The sequence below is a fragment of the Acanthaster planci genome, linkage group LG01 (assembly GCF_054643075.1).
Source record: "Acanthaster planci isolate LZ-2023a linkage group LG01, COTS_SCS, whole genome shotgun sequence".
NCBI classification, from domain to species: Eukaryota; Metazoa; Echinodermata; class Asteroidea; order Valvatida; family Acanthasteridae; genus Acanthaster; species Acanthaster planci.
This window is the reverse complement of record NC_141777.1, coordinates 4,714,758-4,733,283: the sequence shown is the minus strand read 5'-3', so window position 1 is coordinate 4,733,283 and position 18,526 is coordinate 4,714,758. Positions and strand designations below refer to the sequence as shown.

The following is an 18,526-nucleotide window of genomic DNA, read 5'->3' as shown; positions in this document are numbered from 1 at the left end:
TGAAAAACTGAACTACTGAACAAATCGCCTTTTATGGGCCTCCGTTATGAAAGATATAAATGCGGGTGTACTTTTGCAACTCTAAAAACCGCCATAAGATTTTGCAGGGGTGTCATCGATCGGGGACGGAGGGAGGCGCCGCGTGATGGCGTGCATTTCTGGCGCACAACAGAATGCTAAAGGGACTGGTGAAGTTTAGTCACTGGAAGTGTTGGCAACCCGTAAACAATCCATCATGGCTGCGCCCGCAGATGAGAAAGAGAGTGCAGGTAGGGTTGATTTATTTGGAAAAATGCCAAATTTCTCCAAGAATTTCTTCTTCAGATTAGAAGCAGAAACTTTTGGCTTTGGACTTATTTGCCCATAAACATGATCCGAAGGTTCTTTGGCGTTTAGCTAAAGGTTATTGTGCCGTTCAAATAATGTGCCAAAATATTTATGCCTAGACCTATGCATTAACCATGTTAATATTCATTTAATCAACTCAGGAGGGAGAACAATAAATTTGCGTAAGGTTCAAGATCATGAAGATTGCGCTTAAAAACATGCTAAATGTGACAAATAAAAATCAAAGTGGACTTTCTTCTTTTCCCAGAGTCACTCCTGGCTGAGACACAGAAGAAGATAGCTGATGCATTTGATATTTTTGACCACGAATCCAACAAAACTGTGGATGTCAGGTAAGCCTGTCATGGCTTGTATTTCTAAGAGTATACATATGTATCAATAAACATTTTTATAAAAAATAATCAGTTCACTAAACACAAACTTACAACTTTAATGTACAAGGATGTCTCAAAATTTCAGTCCTTAAAATGTGAGTAAAGAAAGTAACTGAAATTTTGAGACATCCTTGTGCATTAAAGTTGTAAGTTTGTGTTTAGTGAGCTGATGCCACAGAAACAAAATCACCTGAAAGAAACAGACGAGGCTTCTAGTGATAGAATTACCGGTAGCTACATTAAGTTTAGTTGGGGCATTTCTGTTGCCGTTGCATTTTTGCTCTCTTGCCTTCAAAATTAGGCGGCTACATGTACAAAACACTGCTTTACTTTTTTTTCCTGAGACAAAAGTATGATCGCTTTACTTTCTTTAATAAACCATCGTCCCTGATTGTGTCTTCCACTTCCATAAAAGGGCTTTCCTCCATTCATAGAAACATTTTAGAACCTGGAGAAAATTAGCCTACTGAAGTCAACCATCAGGCTGCCAAAATGTGCACTTATGTCATTACTTGATCTTAAGTTGAAGCCCGGAGGTGTTTCATATGACAATAAATTAGAGACCATTGCCTAAAGCTGCAAAGTTTCTGCTATTCATCGCAAACATCCTATTTTTGCAGACTCATTTCCTGAGGTAAAATATTGCCTAAAGCTGCAAAGTTTCTGCTATTCATCGCAAACATCCTATTTTTGCAGACTCATTTCCTGAGGTAAAATATTGCCAAATGAAAAATTTGGTTTATTTGACAGACAAACTCTGCAGTACTAAACGGCAAAATTGCTCAGGATTTTAAAACGTATGAAAACAATAAAATCAGATAAGGCTTTGTTGATCATGATTATGTCTTCATCTTTAGAGAGGTAGGCACAATCATCAGATCGCTCAATTGTTGCCCAAGTGAGGGCGAGCTCCATGACTTGCTGGCCGAGATGGAAGAGGAGGAACCTACCGGTTACATTCGCTTTGATCGGTTTCTGCAGACAATGACCGAAGTGTTGATGGCAAGAAAGTGAGTCCTTCTCCAGACTAAGACCCCGGGTGCAGAAAAATCATGCCAAATAAAATTATGCCAACTTGACTTGCTCTGCGGCTGACAGAATTGTCCAAATTTGTCACTAGACAAAGACAAGTTTAAGGTCTCAATTCAGTTTTTTTAAGGGTGACTTATTCAGTGTGAGAGTGAAGCCAAGTGATCTCAATTTGAAGCCTCAGAGCAGACTAATTCTTCGGTAACTTTGAAACAGTGGGACCATTCAGTAGCCCGGTGCGGTGAATCCGGACTTGAGTCCCTATTTTCAAAGACTCGGACTTGGACTCCGATGGCAAGAACTCAACTAGAGCACTTGTCCAGGGGCACAATTATGGCCAAAAATGTGTAGAAATGGAATCGACACATCTGATATTCATTTTGACAGTTACTTAAGGCAGTAGTGAAGGTTGATACTAGTGTCAATCTATGTTTTTCTTTGTAATGCACGTTCTCTGTGAGTACCAAGGGTTTTGGGACTCTCATCAACGGTATTGAGAGTCCCATATTTTTGGATAAGTCCTTGCCTGATTCACCGTGTTCATTTCAAGTGATGGTCCCATTAAAATCATGTGGCCTCCTTGCTTTCCTCATCCAGTCACATTTAAATTGCTAATAAAAAAACTCTTGTCAAATTTCAACAACATACAAAAAGCTTTAAGTGGCAATTAAACCTTCCGGAAGGGTAGATTCTCTTGAAAATTATATTGGTATCATTGATTTTTATTCATTTTTTTCCCTCAAACAAGAAGTGGACCAGTTTGAACAAACCGTCATCAGAATTCTTTCTTGGTTTGACTGTATTGACCATAATGGACTAAAATAACTGAAACCAGCAATAACTTTGAAACTAGATTGGAAAATGTTTCCATTTTTCAGAATGTTTCCAGAGTTTTTGATTTATTTCATGTCTTTGTACCAAAAACTTAATATAATGTTTACATTAATCATGTTTGCACAGGTTTAAACCATCACCCGAAGATCAGCTCCAAAAGGCATTTGAGGTTCTTGATACAGACAAGAAGGGATATTTAACAGTTGAAGAACTTACAAAGTACATGACAGAGGAAGGTGAGTGTAGCAGATAGGAGTTTCACGTGAACTGCTGAGGGCGCTCTGCTTGCAAACACCCTTGCTAGGCGGTAATATTTTCTTAACACAACAGTCTGGGAATAGACCTTGTACTTTGCTACATGAAAATAATTTCATTGCTGGTTTCATCTTTCATATGTGAGCTTCACCCTTTTCCACTAGGCTACCAGTTTGGTCATTTAGAAGGGGAAATAAAGTGCAAGGCACTCTGTGATCCTTTTGTCTTTCTTCAAACCTGGTTTACCTTGAGTATTGTAGGAAAAAAAAAATTGCTTCCCAGCAGTAGTTTGCAAATTTCCACTGATGCAAGGTATGTTTGTACTCAGAACCTATAGCCATTGAATCCCAGTCAAAGTTATTGAAGCAGCATAGTATTGCTGGGAGGGGTCCCAGTGGGCACCCCTCAGGTATCCTCTGGGGCCTGTTTTTATTTCTGTTGGGGAAATTATTATTAAAATGTTGGAAAAGGGCAAGGAAGTACAAAGTGGGAAATGGGGGAGGACAGAGCCCCCGTTACAAAAAGGAAACCCCCTTCTGTTTGTAATGAGAGAACAAATTTGGGAGACTTTTTTCTTTCCTTTTCCCGCCTGAAGCATTTAAAAAGATCCAAACTTCACCTCAAATCCCAGCAAGGCCATGAAGATTACACAAAAAATCCATAAATTGTTGGCCCCCCCCCCAAAAAAAAAAACAGCAAAAAAGAAACAAATTTGTCCCTGAAAAACACGGTTCTGGATCTGCCATTGATTTGATGTGTGCTGTCTTTCAATCTTGTGTGTATAGATGGTAAGTAAATCTTTTTTGTGGTTTGTATTTTTCAGCGGAGCCGTTCACCCAGGAGGAACTTGAAGAAATGTTATCAGCAGCAGTAGACCCAGATAAAGGTGTCATTCTGTACAAGGATTACGCCTCCCTCATGGCTGTGGATGAGACTGCGTGATACACGGCAGTAATAGGTTCAATTGTAAATACCTTGTAATTAGACTGGAATCAGAATGTTATGGCCGCTGTTGGAGTAGAGGGTTTGCATGGCTGCCATCTTACTGGCCAATGTTTTGTTCCACAGGGCATGCACAAAGGAAGTTCCCAGTGGAACACAAGAACTGCCCTGCAAGATGGCTACCATGCAAAGCCTCTATTGACAGGTGTGCCTGTGGGAGCCAGTGGCTTTGAGGCCAGAGCCATTTCCCCATAGTATGTATGTGACAAACAGTCACTGACTAATGGCTGCGCCATTTGTCATAGGTATATGTGTGACTCCACCACAGCCAGTCGAGCTGGACGTGACCTTATACATGTATACATACATGTATATTAATCTGACTCCAACATTTTTCTGCTTGATTCAGTTCAACCTTGTTAATAAGAGCACTGTTCATACAACATTCTGCTTATTTATAACGAGGAGAATTTTAGGTCCCAATCCTTTGTTCTTCATTGTTTTCATTCCTGTTACAAGGTTCCTGTTGCAACAAAGTAATCTGCAAAGTCCCTGGGACCTCAGACTAACGAGGCTCCATTGCATCTATATGATCTTGCCCACACCTAGCCCAATGGAACACTCCTTGAACAAAATTGGCATGTCCAAGTCCAATTGGCATGGCTCAAGGCTACAAATGGAACCATAACAGGCTCCATGGCCAGTATCTGCAGTCACTTCTCACAGATGCCTGTATATGTACAAATAGGTCACTTGGGAGACATTTTGTGGTAAAGTTTTCAGCATTAGGGAGACATTGGCTTTTAGGGAGACATTTCAGTGTCTCCCTATTTTCAAACTACCAGAAGGAGGCGGAATTTTACTGTCCAAATTTTGGAAGATGATAGATTGGGTCTAAAATGAAAACATACAAAGTTTGGTTCAGATCAGATTAGGGAATATTGAATTATGGGACAGTGAAGTTGGAAAAATTTTGTGCACGTTCTTATGGCAATGTCTCCCTAATGACCCATTAGCGGTAATTATTATTACTGCAACCACTACTAGCCATAGCCATTTAGTTTAAGACACGGCTTGATACTATCAAACCTCGGGATGACTTTGATGGGGTCCAAGACGGTAGGGTTGGGAATTTTAAAGATAGTTTCCTGAACGTTAACATACAGAGAAACAAGTTCATCATTCAAGGCATTAGAAAAGTCATCTTTCTTCACACAATGGACCATTGTGTGTGTTCATCTCGGCTACTGATTATTTTATCCAATTTATTTCCTGTTAGAAAATGAAATTACGGTCAACAACCAGCAAGAATAACAGAAATATAACCTGAAACAGAAAGAATTTGATGAGTGGAAACCATCGAAAAATCACACAGGGTTTCATTTAGCCATTTCATTCAAAACTGAACATATACTCAATTTGATTCGGGAGTTTCTACATCTCTGTGCCTCAGTCACATTTGAAAGTTAAGTTAGGTGAAAAAATCCGTTCTTGACAGCTGCAATACAGAATTGTGTACAACCCAAATTACTGTAACTAGAGCCAAGTTATTAGGCCATAATATCTCCAAAAAACACAGTGTACTAACAGAATGCCAGTGTTACTTAGATCTTTCGTGGCCTTCTAGAAGGTCAGAGAGATATGTAGACCCCTTAAAGTTCTTTCATGATCTCCAACAAAGTTTGCGTGGTGCAGTTTGAAAGTATTTGTACCCCTCCTTCATGATTTGTGAATACTGTAACACAATAGCAGTCTGGTTCCCTGACCAGCAAGCAGTAATACTGTTAGCTGTTTGACGAGTCCTGTCTTTTTGTGTCTGTACAAACACATTGTGATCACAATAAATGATTGTGTGTAGTGCATATTAATTATTCTAACAAGAATACAATTTAGTTTACTAAACATCCAGGTGTTATTTTTTCTGGCCATTTTGCAAAATTATACCCGTTTTTGTTTTCATATCCATTTTGAAAAGTGCCAGTCCAAGATTACACACTGCCTATCCAAAAACAACAGGTTAATGGTTCACTATGAGACCCTGCAACTTTCAATATCTTCAAAATATGATATGGCATTCATATTGTGAATAACGTATTGCAACCAACAACATTTTTAATTAACTGATACAGTTCTGTAGCATTTGATATTACACTTCTACAACATGGTGGTACCACAGTTATTAATGACACCATACGTACCTTCAAACCCCTCTCCCTGCAGAAGTTACTTTTAATAACTGTATGTGAAGTATATCTCTATTGTATCTCAAACTTTGGGAAGTAAACAGTTAAGGAACTGAGGCCTATTTGTTTTGCCTACTTTGCTGTTGATCGTGTGGGCTTTTTTTCCCTGTATAGTTGACCCTTGGTAATACAAGCTCAGATAGGATGAGATTCCGGTTAAGATGGACATATTTTACTAGTCCCGACCAAACTGTGTACATTCGTATGAGGAAAAAATCTTCTGTGCTAGCATGGGTGATACAAGAGTTTGAGTGCAAATGCATGTTTATCTCTCTATTTGGCAAAAGTGTTTCAAAAACACCCGTCATCCAACAAACCCATCTACTAAAGGTGCCGTTGTACTAGGCGTGATAATGTTCTCATGTAGATTCTCAACCAATCAAAGGGTATTCTTTACGAGGGCTTTTCGTACCACCCAATCCAGACGAACTAAATGGACAATGGGTGTTTGCAATTCCTGGGCCCTCAGAGGACCTAAATAAAAGAAAAACTTGTTACAAACTCCCCATCAAAACATGACAAAAGAAGAGAAACACGCCCCTACCCGATTAAAAAACTAATATAAAACTCATGTTGAATTAAAATTAATTGTTCTTCCATCCATTAATGTCTCTTTGGAAGTCAAATGTACAATTTCTAAATTCTTAACCCCTTCGCGCCGGGACTCGGGTAGAAACACCAAAAAAAAAGCACCAAATTGAGATCCTCAGCCCGCTTTTCACCTATTATTCTCGGCCCACGCTCAAGCGGACACGGTGAAAGAAGGGAGACCCTGGCTCTTGTGTATATGGTCAGTGATGGTAATTGGTCATTGTGCGTAGCCCAGAAATGAAAAGACCGATTTTGCATCATAATCACCAGCTTCACAATAGTCCCCACTTTGAGAAGAGGCAACGGGAATGTGGAAGCGTGAGTAGAGCCGCATGCCACCGAACAATCAGCCTTTTCACCGTGTAATTCAAAGCGTGCAGAGCACGTAGGGCCACAAACCGAGAATTTGCAGTTTGGCAGGTGGCCTTCGTGGCCAAGTAAGGCTGGAATTCTTGGAGTCAGCTTTTGGAAAGAAATTCCCGTCGTCAAGGGGTTAATGGAAAAAAAAGAATCACTTTTTTTCCTGCTAAAAATATTACCCAGGCCCTGACCTACGCCCTCTCATATCCACACAAAATTCACTGGTTTCCTTCGCTTTATACATGTAGAAAAATGCAACTCTGGTCACCAGCTAAAATGTTAATGAACTTGCGTGCACATTCTTTTGCAATACACAGTATGGGTTAACATGGCTTCGACAATGATTGATGATGAGTCGTTTGGCCTGTTGTTGCATTTTTATTTTTGTTTTTCTCAATTATCATACAAGTTTTATGATTACAATTCTTTATTCATTACACATTTACATTCCACTTTCATAAAGAACATGTTTCAATTGTTTTGAAAGCAAATTCAAAACTGTATCAACAGAAACACCTATGCATAAATTAGTTACATTACTGATAATATCGATCAACGACGCACTTCACGTTGGAAAATACTTTTAGCTTTAGATAAGGATTTGGAAAACACAAGATAATATACTACGTCCCAAGACCCTTGTATTAACAAGAGTGGACTGCGTTTTTGTGCGAAAAAAGATCAGTGGAAAGACAACCAGTGCATATTCCCAGATAGCCATTCTCAAACCTAGACACCTGAGAGAGAGGTTTGGTAATGGACACTGATTCATACAACCTTTGATCTCAAGGACAGTAGTGCAGAGAGATTACAGCTTTGAGAATGCGGGTTTAGTCTTCTGCATAGCTGCTGTCGTCGCTTTCATCAAATCTTCACTCTGCAACATGCTGGCATTCCACGTCGTCTGTCACACATAAAAATCGTATGATAACCTGATTATATCATGGAATAAACCACATTCTGTTCAGTTAAGGGATTGTCTCAAGAACTTGAATGCTGAAGAACGTTCCGAGGAGAATGCCGCTTGTTCCATTTGGGTACACCAGCTCTTCTTCCTGGAAACAGCTGGCAAGTTCTTTGTATGCTTTCCGAGGGAACAGCCTACTTCCGTTAGGAAAATGACAGCAACACAGGAAATTCCCAAACAGAACTCACAGTGGCCCTAGCAGAAGTAATCCACTTTGAATGAGAATGTTTATTCTTATCGTTCGTTGGACCTGTGTCTAGCTTTCTTGTAAAGTGAGGGGCAGAGAATATTATCAAAGATGCTAAACCAATGTGCAATGAGTGGTCACAGATAACAGACATTCCTAAAAAAAAAACTTTCAAATTGAGGGACAAGGCAATCACATAACTTTACTGGAGAAGCAGGTGAGAGAGTACGACTTTAGAGAGAGGCTGTATGCACAGATTTAGGGCTAATAAAAAAATCTACAACTTCTCTGATGTTTCCAAGACAACAAAACAAGTTTTAAAAACGCTTGGACTACAGTACTCAGTATACTGGAAGAAACATCTGCTGCGTGTTATTTTTTGTATATATCTGCCATCCCAATCGAATCTGAGGAGCCATCCCTTCCGTCCACAATTTATTTTAATACCTGCGATTCAAATCAAAATTGTCTTACCACGTCGTTGAGACCGTCAGCTACACTGTGGTCCCTAGAGAACAAGACGCTGGCCTTGGACGTCTGCACAGCGATGGGACTACGGCTTGCGATTATGCAGGCTGTTTCTATAGCGCTTTCAAGCATAGCTTCTCTCGTCTCAAAGACACCACTGTGGAGAAACGATGATGCAAATATGCCTTCTGAACAAAATGGGGTGAACGTTAGCAGTACAGTTAAGTCAGAATTGACAAAATTTCGGATATGGGGTTGAGCTCTTCTTTCACAGAAATGCTAAAAATTTGGCTTTCAAGTATTGACTTTGTTTCACTGACCTGACAAATCCTTTCTCTCGGGCCTCATCGCTGCTAAACTTCCTAGCTGTGTAGATGATCTCCCTCAACCAACTCTCATCGCCAATGATCTTGGGGAATCTCTGAAGTGTGCCAAGATCTGCAGCAAGTCCCATTTCCACTTCCTAGCGACAAAGATTGCAGAACAATGTCTGAGAAAAAGAGAGTTACAGCACAGATGGTCCAGCTGAGGTTTCCCATCAACTTCCAAATGATGACTAGTTGATGAAACAACAGAGCTGGGGTCATCTCTATGATGCAATGCCACGTCCAACAAATCTGCATGGCACTGGCTAGCAACATCGCACATCCATGGGACATTTTCTGTAGCAACTGGCTATCTCCTTCCGTCAATACACGATTCATTTCTAGTCTTTGCCAAGTAATGCACACACAGCTTGAACTTGGGACGCTTGGGTCTAAATGAGACTGGGCTATTTTTGACCATCTCACAGCCAGCTGTCACTTCCCTGATCATTTCGAAAAAGAGTTTCCATTCAATGTGACATACACTGTAGGCTTCTGATCTTATGGTCAATTGAAGTTCACATATCCTCACACGTGATGGCCCATGTGCATTGAGCAAGTGGTAGAAAAGGTGCATTTATTATATTTTTTTATATTTTCTTCTGTCTCTGAAAAATGCGTGTTGCACGAGAACAACTTATCCCATTTTAACAAAATTGGTGTCAAAATGACAGCAAGATGTTGATGCCGCCCTCCCCCACTCTTCCCTGGTCGAGAGACACCAGCAAGTAAAAGTGAAACATGATAGGTTTATGTGCCAGTGATATCATGCTGTTACTTGTATACCTTTCTATGGAACTTCAAATCTCTTATTCCCAACTAGCTCCTACAGGAAAGCACATGTGTAAACAGAGTGAAGTCACATTACATATGCATGTATTTGATCGATGCTATGATTTAGCATTACTCTGTGTCTGAAATTTCATTTTGTTTTGCTCACACACAAACATGATTTCAACCATAGTTGGCTTACTTTGATTTGGAACCAGGCATCTTGAGTGCACAGCCGGATATCGCAAGCAGTGATCATGTCCACCCCTGCACCTACACAAGCCCCATGGACTGCAGCAATTACAGGCTTCAGACACTGTCAAAACAAGTGGGATATTGCAGGGGTGAGATTGGAGGAAGAAGAAAATCCAACAAAACATCCAGCGGAAGGGCTGTAAACTTCCGAAAACAAAATACTGGGACATTTCAAGGGTTTTGTTAACATACGAGAGATAAGTTCTCTCATGAAAAAAAGCTAGGATTAAGTGAATCTTGCATCTTTTTTCTGACAGAAAGAGAGTTGCAAAAAAAGTAAAACATGAATGATTACGCATCTGGGGGTCAAAAAACCTGAAATCTGGAAAATTCTAAGACATCACACCAGGGATCAGAAAACAGTGAAGTAAGTTTCTTGCACTATGGTAGCCTAATGCTGTGACATCTGGGCCAAATTTCTCAGAGTTTCTATGGAGAAATTATTTCTTAGCAAAATTCTGTACTTGGCATTAAACAACAGACAACCAACACTTAGATGCACAGATTGCCTGACAGTCAGGCAGGAAACCTGTTTTATGCTAAGACAATATTTTAAGCGGTAAGCAAATACTCATGCTTAAAGCACACCCGTATTACTGACCCTTGGCAATGCTATACAGTGCAACTAGGCTATATTGTACACCTGGCTGTGTCAGTGACCCCACTCAAACCATTCAAAAAATATCTGCCATGTTTGCTGGCCCTCCCCCCACCAAAACATACCAAACCTGGCCAAAAAAATCAGAATTGTGGATGCAAATGCTGTAACAATCATATCTTATGTTTCAAGAAGCAGACTTTGATTTACAGATTTGTAATTAATTCAGATATTAAACTTTTGGTCTTGTCAGTTTGTATGAAACAATGAGGAAAATTCCAAAGTCCAAACCCTCCAAGCATTTTGAAGCCTAGATTGAACACACAGGTCCAGCAATAACAGATGTTGTCCGATATGATACTTTGTTCATCATTCCAGCACTGCCCTCCGACTTGTCTCTCCATTATAGTAGTGTAGCAAAGACAGTCCTCAGAATTATATGCAGCAAGCAGACAAATGAAGTACACTTTGTCTGTGATAGCCATGTGAAGAGTATCAAGAACGTAGAACAGCAGGCAAGAGGTGTAAATGATGGATCATTTCACATCACTAGCTCTGACTGCCGACCAATTACATCCCAACCATTTCAAATATGCATTGAGATCTTCAAGCTTTCAAACAGCACTTCTGAAATTCTTCATGGACGAATGGAAAGATGACAAGTACGCTACTCTGACAGGACAGAGGGTTGTTGTTGCACATGACGGGAAGTGTTTGCAAAACACATCACCTGCATCAGGAACTGTGGTGCATAAAGTGTCAGAATTTGTATGCTCACAGGTGGAAGTCGGTACACACCTGATGTATCATCTAAGTGTGCTGTCAAAAGCAAATCCAAACCAGAATGTTACGATCATCTTCTCCTTATCATACCAGACAACTTGCCTCCAATATATGGATGGATTTGGTACATTCAAGTGATAACAATGGAAGATATCTCAACATCACCTCCATAGCAAGCCATATCGGTCCAATTCTCTACAAGGCATGGCCTGGATACGTCAACTAGAAGTGACTATACTTCGCCCTTCTCGAGAAAGGAGGAAAGTCAGACCACTAACTTTGGCCGCAAAGAGTCCTCTTCATCTTGAGGGCCATAGGCATCTTGTAGGGAATGACCGCTTTGAAGACAATGACGGCCTGGTGGAGAAATACATCTGCGCGCTCTACGGTCAAAGATCATCATCTGCGAATGAGGCTAGATTGAAGACATTCCTCAACAAATACAAACCACTGGACCCAGATAATCCTTTGAACAAGATCAAAGCATCGGTGCAGGAATGCTTCCCCCGTCAAGAGGTACTGAAGCAGAAGACTGCAAGATGCAACTACGTCACATACATGTACAGTACATGTGGAAGCGCGCCCATCTGAAAGACCTGTTGGACAACATTCATCCTACAGATCATAGCTTGAAGGAAGTCGATAGACTCTATGTACCACGTTGGTTTTCTGGCAGCCAGATGCCAACTGTGCTGTCAGAAACCTTAGAATCAGAAGATGTAGAAGAGGACAAAGAAGATGGTGAGGAGATGAATGAGATTGGAAAATGAAGATGATAGCGATGATGATGGAAATTTGAACTTTTAATTCAGAGTTGGCAAAATGAACAAATGAGTCTCGGACTATTATAAAATGACCGTCTCACTTTGACCATCCTGAAGAAACTTTAACCGTAATGGGTTATAAAAATACCAATGGAACTTATGGCATGATTATTGATTATCGGGCCACATTGCTAAAAAGAGTGTTTGAGAGCAAAACAGTCTCGAAAAGACAACACTAAAAATTCATATTTGGTGAGAACAGAGATTTTAGTTCATATATCAAATGTCATAAAAATGGCATACAAGAAAGTTGGTCAATAAGGTTACCGGTACTTTTATTGTTCAACCAATCTTAACTTTAAATTAAGTTTGGTGGTAATTGAAATTTTTGGTGAAAAGTGACAACTGGCTCAAAAATGGTTAAGGTGGAGAGTAGGACTCAGCACCACTTTTTACCCAAGATAAGACTGTAACAACGTTTGAATTCACAATTCTGAACTTTTATCAAATTTAGTTTTAAAAAATGACACTTTAGGGCAAAAATGACAAATATCTCAAAAAAGATGGGAGTTGGGCCAATGGAACTGCTTAATATCTAAACAATATTGTACGTGGGGTCAATCAGTGCCTCTTTTTACGTAAGTTAAGCTTTCCAAACCTTTGCCACCAAAAATTCTGATCAACCCAATCTACATTGTATCTCCTTGAGATTTATACTCCTTGGTGGAGAGAGGCAAGTGGGAGTAAAGTGACTTGTGTCAGGTCACAACATGTGACCACTGGCTGGATTCAAATCTGTGACCCAAGGTTTATGAGTCAAAAACCCTGCTTTGACAATAGAATGACTAACAAAAGAATAATGTAGCCTCATGTGGCATCAAATTACAAGGAAACGTTAAGCTGTCATCAGCACAAGTCCAGAGCAGGTTTCACACAAGACCACGTACCGCGAAAAAAGAGCTTCATCATAAGAAGAGGGGCGTTTGTAGCGAGGGTTTAAATTCTAATTTTACACGGTCCTAGTGACGTGACCTTGGCTCAAATTGAAATCAGAAACTAACACAAAATTATATTATGCTGCACGCAACACGGCATTTTGGTGCAGTACCTTACCATTCAAGTTGAAATGTGCAAACATTGGGACTTCAAAAGAGGTCTTAAAGCTGCTTCTTTTCGTCTCTGTGAAAAGGGGGATTTTTACAGACCAACAACGTGGGTCAGGTTGAAGTATCATATGTTCACATCGATGGGGTGCATACTTTTTTTCAAAAAATGTACACGCCTGGTGGGTCTTCAAATAGGCACCAAGTGCACATCAGCAATGACATTCAGGTGCCCCCCAAGCCTCTTTCTTTGATGCCAAAGGGGAAGTAAGGCAACCAGACTCTATACACTCAACAGGGACAATTACCAACATAGTGCGCCACCAACAGGTTGCTACAGACTGAGAGGCCATAGTACAAAGGTATAAACAAGTTGATATCTGCAAAGTGATGATCTGTTGGTACCTTTTCCATGACTGTAAATGACTCCTGCATTTCAGACACCCTCTGTTTTAGTTCCACTGCCTTACGCCCAACCTCTGTGTCTGTCGAGAATAGACTGGCCGAGTCCACCAGGTCAAGTCCTGTCGGTTATTTCAAACAATAAAACAACTCCAAGGATGTGATAAAAGTCATATTGCTGGTTTAGCAACCCATTTGTCTAAATGTCTTGATTCTCAAAGATCCTCACTGGCGACTTGATTGGCAAAGGGTTTAGGGGCTTGCTTTAGGATTAGGATTCTGCATGTTTGAATCCTAGCAGAATCCAGGTAAATTAGCTCTCAGATCCAACTGATTTGGTGGGATGGCATGGCAGTTTTTTCCTTCTTTTCATTAAGTACATGTATTTCTTCAGATGTTGTGTGACAATAAGAAGAGATTTTTCCGTACAAGTTATAAGCTTTTTCATTACTGTGGCAACTTCAACTTTGTACACAAACCCTCACCATGACAAACGCAACAACACTGTATATGATTTACACATAATAGCAAATCAATACACGTGGGGATTAAGGTTTAATTTTGCTGATTGATCACCATGCAAAGGACAAATAGGGAAACACAATAAAGTAGAGGTAACCTGAGGAAAAACGAATGAATAAAAAAACACTAGTAGGACCCTAACATATTGAACATATTGACTTGGGGCTTATTTGTATAGCAAGTGATAAGCTATAACAAAAACTGACCTCAGTGGTTACCTATGGGATTGTTTAAGTTTGTGTGGACAAACCACGATATTGTAATGAACTGCCATATTTAGAGCCCTGAGAGATTTTTCAAAGGTATCTCACTGTGATAGCACAGCCTGGCCAATTAGCCGTCTCATTACTTATGACATCACAGACTGAACCGCAAGGTTGGGTGCTTCCTTCAGTTCTTCCTGTCCATTGTTGTTCTTATGCAAATTTAGTAATTGGCATACTGAGCAGGTTTTGTCTTGAGTGTCAATGTAAAACATCATACACCACCGAATACAGTGATCACTTATCTATTTAATTGAGCAATTAGTTAATGTAACATCTGCCTTCATCAGGATCATAAAATTCTCAAGAGGATACAAGAGGAAACAAAGTCAAGAGGTCTTGCTTAGAATCAGTTCATCATCATACCTGAAGTGAATATTTTCCCAGCTCCTGTTAGCAAAACAACCCTGCAATCCCCATCCACAGCCAACTCTCGAAAACACTCCCTCATTTCTCTGGGAAAAAAAAAACGATGGACAAACATTCAACAGCTATTCATTAAGAATCAATGCTCAAGTCTCCTACATTTTGGGCCTATTTGCATACAGAGCAAAAAGAAGGGAAGTGAAATTGCCCCCCTAACATTGCACGTCTCTCATCATAAAGGTATTTTAAACATGGGGGGGTGACATGGCCTCCTTACCCTTGACCCAAAAAGTGGAAGGATACATGTACCCCTCCCCCCTGCAAAAAATGTCTCAATGATCTAGTGGAATGCAATAACTACTTGCACAAATCTAGGTACTGCTGCTGTAAGACAGACATTCTGACTCACCTGTAAAATGTCTGGTTCATAGCATTCCTAATCTCAGGCCTGTTTATCTCTACTTGCTTGACGTAATCCCTTGGCTGGCTCACAGCCAACGTCTCGTAACTGTAGTTGAATGGCGCATCTGAGGACATGTTGCGAAGGGGCACAGCTTTCCCCAAAAACCTGTTCCCTGAATTGGTTTAACAGGAATAAAAATGAATTCACTCACACAACCCCTCCAATTCACTAAGGCAGTCTGTCTCTCAACCAAATTTACAAATTAAGCAAAGTACAAAGGTGCTCCACAATACAATAGAAGATGCTTAGGTGACTCGGGGTTATTTTAAGATATCTGAGTACACTAAATCTATACAAGTATACAAGAACACCTGTGGGTTTATTAGAAGGTTGTTTCTTAACAGAAGGAGTTGCAATTGTGTCAGTCATAAGTCACCAGCCATTCAGTCCCAAGTCCATCATTTGATTTTAAAAATACTCAAAACTATTAAAATTGGCAAAAATTGTTGTGAAAATTAATGAATAGGTACAAGTACAATGCACATGTAGGGGACATTTGGAACTGACAAGAATATCACTTTCAGTGTGCAACTTTTCTCAGCATCCCTCAAAAATGCACCATCCATATTCATGAGCAAAACTGTGACATCATTCGAGGGAGAAAACCTCACATTCATTTGTGCCCAAAATTGCCTGAAATTTTATTTTCCTTGTCTTAATTTCCATTTCTTCAGTGATACGTTGTGTACTGTACAGGAGCAGCCCTTTTTCCCCACAAATTTTCAATAGCCAAATTCTGGGTTCACAATAGCAGAGTTTATGAATCGCTGGACGACATCGCAACTTCACTTTTTTCTGCTGTCTGGAAAAGCACAAAAAATACAGGAAACCTAATTATGGATGTCAAATATACCAAAGCTCTTGTACATTGACAAAGAGTACAAAGTCACACAAAAAGTGTGTTAAAGCCCTTAACCCCTGGGGTATGAGTTGCCTATAAGAGGAGGGTGTTTATGAAGGGTGTGATGAGTTCAGACCAACACGGAACCATTGTAGAAAATATATAGCGTAGCCAAATCTACCGCCCCCCCCCACCCAGGGTAGCAGGGCCCCACTGTCCACAGTCGAGGATGAGAGGTGTGGTGCGACTCGGTTGGGGCCCCACCTGGGCATCTGTGAGACAAGCAACAGGCAGAGAATGAAGTGGTGGGGCATCCGCCCATCCCAGGCAGGGCGCTGGAAACCTTGAGCCAAGCGGGCCTTGGCCAAAGCTAAGTGGTGGGCCTACATGGTTAGGCTACAGGCGTTGGGGTAGCAGCACCCGCTGAAATCTTACTGGTCAAACCCTGGGCTGAAAAAGCCAAATCAACGGCCAGTGGTCGATTCCGCCATGCGAGCACAATGGTCAATACTGTCTATTGCTTCTCCAGGCTACCCAGGGTCCTCAAATGTGCACAAAGTCAGGAGTTTTGGGCCCATTATAACACTTTCTAAAGAGAACTTTGACCTTAAACCATAACACCAACCCAGAGCAGACTATAGGGGATATGCCAAAATGTAAAAAATAAAATTTCCAGCATAATAACTGTTAAATAATTTGATTAACTGCGACCCTAATTATTGCTGTTTTAACATTCTCATACATGATCATGTGATAACTTTTTTGCAGTCCTTAACTGTGGCTAAGGAAATTTTCATTTACTTTCTCCATCAACAAACATGAAATGATAACAGCAGCAAAGCTTAAAAGTGATTTTGGACTGATACACATGACAGCAACTTGCAAAAACTTTTCACATTTCTCATTTTATTTATTTTATCAAAGGGGATGAACAATTTAAACAAATGAAGTAAAAACATGAAAAAACAGGGTGAATAAAAACAATACGAGGGTCGCTGAGGAATTGACAGCACCCATGATGGGACCCCAAACTACTCCCAGAACTGTGGGGTCCAATGTCCACCCCGCTCCCCACTTAAGGGAGGGGGGCAGATGTCGGACCCCACAGTTCTGGAGGTAATGCCAAAATGGACCTCTTGCATTAAGGCGGAGTCAGAGGCTATTCTTTGCACAAATGGTTTACTGGAGCTAGAGAAATGGCCTCTAATGTAACATCATACGCCATGTACGAGGGGGAGTCTACGGCGGAAAATGCAAGTAAAGACTTGAACTTGCAGATTTATGCTGGAGGAGGAGGTCATACCACGTCCAAATGTTTAAAAAGGCGATGAAATCATTATTAAGACGCACAGTCACTGTTTGTACTCGAGCAGCAGGCGACCGGCGACCCTGCAGGGCAAGCTGGCTTAGCGGCAAGCCCGCCGCTCCGCCGCAGCCTAGCCGTGGAGCGCCACCCAACACAGGCCAACTTCGGTCGCATGCTCCACACTGTACAGAGCCGCCCTTGCTCAGACTCCAGCTTGCTCAGTTCATACCCGAGCGCGAGCATGCCGAGAATAAAATCTGCAAAATAACAGAACCCTGCTGTAAAAATACCAGTGAATAGACCTACATACCGCAGACTCTCCTTTGCAGAACTTGAAATAACGCTTTTTGACACGATCTTAATGCCATATTCTTTAACCAACTTCAAGTGCATGTACGTGTACAGTGCTAGTGGTGCTAGACATTACGTACACAAGGCGGCCCGGGTACCTGCAGTAGCAGTGTCGAAGTCGTGCAGTCGAGACGTACGTACAGTACTTACACAACTCCTACACGTGTTTTCAGGTAGTGCTGACCAAAGAACCCAAGTTCGTATAGCGGCGCTATACGATCTTTGGTGCTGACGAAGTGGCGAAGGTGATTGCCTGACCAGAGGAGCTCTTTGATTGCACGGAGGTTCAAGACTTTTTGTGTTCTGTATACTGAACTGCCAGTTGATTACTTACTGAATTATAAACGCTTTGTCAATGACCTCTTCTTTACATTTTTCCTGGGATTTTTTATGCTAGTCTGGTTGCATTGATAGGCAAATATACTACTTCTAAAGTTACTGACTGACCAACATATAATTTCAGTAATGAGGCATTTTGGCCTTCTCCGTAACATAAAACATGAAGCTATTAAAAAGATGATGGATCTTGCAAAACAGCAGAAACTTTTCTCACAGAATTCATTCATTTGAAAGTCAGGAAGCGGATCGAGCCTAGAGTCACAACTTTTTACAGCATTGTTACTTTGTTGCATGGAACTATACAAGAGAAACTGACTTGCATTGCTGGAGATTTCAGACTCTGGTTCTGTGATGAGGTCCTGATGACATATCATAGCATGTGTAACCACTTCCCATAAATGTGTGAATTACTGTGGCTGCTAATGGCCACAACCAG

At 40.8% G+C, this 18,526-nt stretch overlaps 2 protein-coding genes across 4 annotated transcripts; one reads left to right on the top strand and one right to left on the bottom strand.

Annotated features, from left to right (window-relative positions):
* The first annotated feature begins 110 nt into the window (after positions 1–110).
* Positions 111–6,081, top strand: LOC110988073 (dynein regulatory complex protein 8-like). The gene is made up of 5 exons (XM_022251309.2): positions 111–269; positions 596–680; positions 1,580–1,732; positions 2,712–2,821; positions 3,664–6,081. The coding sequence occupies exons 1-5, from the start codon at positions 236–238 to the stop codon at positions 3,780–3,782; spliced, it is 501 nt and encodes a 166-aa protein (XP_022107001.1). The 5' UTR covers positions 111–235; the 3' UTR covers positions 3,783–6,081.
* Positions 5,017–18,073, bottom strand: LOC110988088 (delta(3,5)-Delta(2,4)-dienoyl-CoA isomerase, mitochondrial-like). Of its 3 annotated transcripts, none has more exons than XM_022251328.2 (8): positions 17,711–18,073; positions 15,200–15,365; positions 14,791–14,879; positions 13,643–13,761; positions 9,937–10,050; positions 8,919–9,061; positions 8,605–8,755; positions 5,017–7,880 (listed from the first exon to the last, which is right to left on the bottom strand). In XM_022251328.2, the coding sequence occupies exons 1-8, from the start codon at positions 17,766–17,768 to the stop codon at positions 7,785–7,787; spliced, it is 936 nt and encodes a 311-aa protein (XP_022107020.2). In that variant the 5' UTR covers positions 17,769–18,073; the 3' UTR covers positions 5,017–7,784. The 3 variants fall into 3 exon arrangements, with proteins under 3 accessions (XP_022107020.2, XP_022107021.2, XP_022107022.2); XM_022251329.2 differs by lacking the exon at positions 17,711–18,073 and adding an exon at positions 17,370–17,631; XM_022251330.2 differs by lacking the exon at positions 17,711–18,073 and adding an exon at positions 17,398–17,631.
* Between the last annotated feature and the right edge of the window lie 453 nt (positions 18,074–18,526).